This window comes from Haliotis rubra, unplaced genomic scaffold (genome assembly GCF_003918875.1).
Source record: "Haliotis rubra isolate DU_JTF1 unplaced genomic scaffold, ASM391887v1 Scf1722, whole genome shotgun sequence".
In the NCBI taxonomy this organism is placed as follows: domain Eukaryota; kingdom Metazoa; phylum Mollusca; class Gastropoda; order Lepetellida; family Haliotidae; genus Haliotis; species Haliotis rubra.
The window spans coordinates 29,183-32,663 of NW_025765695.1; the positions used below are offsets into that span (position 1 = coordinate 29,183).

At 45.1% G+C, this 3,481-nt stretch overlaps 1 protein-coding gene across 1 annotated transcript; it reads right to left on the reverse strand.

Moving 5' to 3' along the window:
• Positions 1-2,436: 2,436 nt before the first annotated feature.
• Positions 2,437-3,204, reverse strand: LOC124272756. The gene has a single exon (XM_046707959.1). The coding sequence runs from the start codon at positions 3,202-3,204 to the stop codon at positions 2,437-2,439; it is 768 nt and encodes a 255-aa protein (XP_046563915.1).
• Positions 3,205-3,481: the final 277 nt, after the last annotated feature.

The window sequence follows — 3,481 nt, forward strand, 5'->3', positions numbered from 1 at the left end:
CGACTTAAATGTATTCATGAACAGAATTGGTATAGTTCACTTCAAAATGGCAACAAATCTATGTTTTATTCTTACTTCAAAATAACATTGTCCAGGGAATTGTATTTAAATGTGATTAACATTAAAAAGTTTAGAGTAGCACTCGCTCAGTTTAGATGTTTTTCACATCAGTTACGTATAGAAACTGGAAGGTATTATAATATAGATAGAAATGATAGATTATGTTTACAGTGCGATGAAGGTTATATTGAGGATGAATACCATCTTCTCCTCGTGTGTTCCAAATTCCAACAGCTCCGCTTGAACCATTTACCTAAAACCTATTGTATCAACCCAAGTAAAGCCAAATTCAAACACCTCATGTCATCATCAGATTGTAAACTTTTAAATAACTTAGCTAGCTTTATCTATCATGCAATGTATCTAAGGTGTTATTCATTGTAGCTGTCGTCCCTGTGACGAGCATCTCACCTTCTTGTAATTCATCACTATAATATTATAACGTGAAATTTGGATCAGTGCAGATGTTACTGCGTAAGCACATACGTGTCATATATCTTCATGATGTCGCACGCTTTGCCACGTAACCCAAACCCAACATACAGTTCGGGAAGCTATCGCAAGATTCACGTGTCAAACTCTAGACAAGCCAAGTAAGAGAACCCCAACATACAGATTCACGAAATTCATGTAACAGATAAGCATACATACAATGACAGCTTGAGTGATTTCCAGTCCCAGTAATAGATCACACATAATCCACACCAAAGCACCAAAATTCCGAACACACAGACCTTGATGTTGGGGGACTTCATCATACCGTGCATCCGTTTACCCGACTGAAACCGGTCTGTTGTTATAGAGCAATAGACACCACCTAAACTATAACAATGGACAGGTATTGCGTCAACATTGTTCAATCTCCATTGCATTGGATATGTATATGATATAATATAATTTCATACAATGCAAGTGCATTTTCAATATAATTTGAATCATTTCAGGGAATATATTGCATTGTTGTTCTCTGTTTAAAACACCAAAGTATTTATGATTTAACACAATCCAACACTGCAATATTTACGCTGTTCGTTCAGTCCTACGCTCATGTTTTGCATGAGTGAGTCTCGGCGTGCCGCGCGAACGCTTTAACTACTACCCCACCGCCCCTTTGCTGTGTATGAGTTCGCCCATAGTGTCAGCATTAACACTTATGACTTCATTATGTACATATTAACTCTTTACAACCTTTGGGAATAGATTATGACTGTTTACATCATATCCTCAACCCCTGATGTAAGTATTCCGACCTCCACCACTAATGATAGTATGCCGACTTCAATGCCTGTTGTTAGTATGACAACCTCAACCCCTGATATCAGTATGACAACTTCAACCCCTGATGTTAGTATTCCGACCTCTACCACTTATGATAGTATGCCGACCTCAAACCCTGATGTTAGTATGCCGACCTCCACCACTAATGATAGTATGCCGACCTCAAACCCTGATGATAGTATGCCGACCTCAAACCCTGGTGTTACTATGCCGACTTCAATCCCTGTTGTAAGTATGACAACCTCAACCCCTGATGTTAGTATGCCGACCCCAACCCCTGACATTAGAATGCCGACTTCAATCCCTGTTGTCAGTATGATGCCGACCCCAACCCCTGACGTTAGTATGCCGACCTCAATCCCTGATGTCGGTATGCCGACCTCAACCCCTGATGTTAGTATGCCGACCCCAACCCCTGACATTAGAATGCCGACTTCAATCCCTGTTGTCAGTATGACAACCTCAACCCCTGATGTCGGTATGCCGACCTCAACCCCTGATGTCAGTATGCCGACCTTAACCCCTGATGCTAGTATGCCGACCTCAACCCTGATGTTAGAATGCCGACCTCAACCCCTGATATTTGTATAAGAACCTCAACCCCTGACATTAGAATGCCGACTTCAATCCCTGTTGTCAGTATGATAACCTCAACCCCTGATGTTATTATGCCAACCTCCACCCCTGATGTTAGTATGCCGACTTCCACCCCCGATGTTAGTATGCCAACCTCCACCCCTGATGTTAGTATGCCAACCTCAACCCCTGATGTTAGTATGCCGACCCCAATCCCTGATATTAGAATGCCGACTTCAATCCCTGTTGTCAGTATGACAACCTCAACCCCTGATGTCGGTATGCCGACCTCAACCCCTGATGTTAGTATGCCTACCCCAACCCCTGACATTATTAGAATGCCGACTTCAATCCCTGTTGTCAGTATGACAACCTCAACCCCTGATGTTAGTATGCCGACCCCAATCCCTGATATTAGAATGCCGACTTCAATCCCTGTTGTCAGTATGACAACCTCAACCCCTGATGTCGGTATGCCGACCTCAACCCCTGATGTCAGTATGTCGACCTTAACCCCTGATGCTAGTATGCCGACCTCAACCCTGATGTTAGAATGCCGACCTCAGCCCCTGATATTTGTATAAGAACCTCAACCCCTGACATTAGAATGCCGACTTCAATCCCTGTTGTCAGTATGATAACCTCAACCCCTGATGTTATTATGCCAACCTCCACCCCTGATGTTAGTATGCCGACCTCCACCCCCGATGTTAGTATGCCAACCTTAACCCCTGCTGTTGGCATGCCCACCTCCACCCCCGATGTTAGTATGCCAACCTCCACCCCTGATGTTAGTATGCCGACCTTAACCCCTGATGTTAGTATGCCAACCTCCACCCCTGATGTTAGCATGCCCACCTCCACCCCTGATGTTAGTATGCCAACCTCCACCCCTGATGTTAGTATGCCAACCTCCACCCCTGATGTTAGTATGCCAACCTCCACCCCTGATGTTAGTATGCCAACCTCCACCCCTGATGTGAAGTATGCCAGTATGCCCTCCACCCCTGATGTTGGTATGCCAACCTCCACCCCTGATGTTAGTATGCCGACCTCCACCCCCGATGTAAGTATGCCAACCTCCACCCCTGATGTTAGTATGCCGACCTCCACCCCCGATGTTAGTATGACGACCTTAACCCCTGATGTTAGTATGCCAACCTCCACCCCTGATGTTAGTATGCCGACCTCCACCCCCGATGTAAGTATGCCAACCTCCACCCCTGATGTTAGTATGCCGACCTCCACCCCCGATGTTAGTATGACGACCTTAACCCCTGCTGTTGGCATGCCCACGTCAACCCCTGATGGTTCGGTTGTCCCTGAGTGGCCTCTCTCTGGATCACGCAGTTGTTAATTGCGGTGGCCACTCACGGAATACACCAAAACAATGTCGGGCGGTGCCGCATGGACAATACACGTCTTTTGGGTTCTATCCAGTACGTTGGTCTGACCTCATATCGCCTACACCTCATTTCATCTACACCCTTAGCAAAACAAATTTAGGGTTGACTTGCACTGATGATTTACTCTTTAATAAGGTCATATATTCAACAAATGTCCAACT

Excerpts from the sequence above, each read along its gene's own strand:
- LOC124272756 (XM_046707959.1), bottom strand. The coding sequence starts at position 3,204 with ATGCCAACAGCAGGGGTTAAGGTCGTCATACTAACATCGGGGGTGGAG.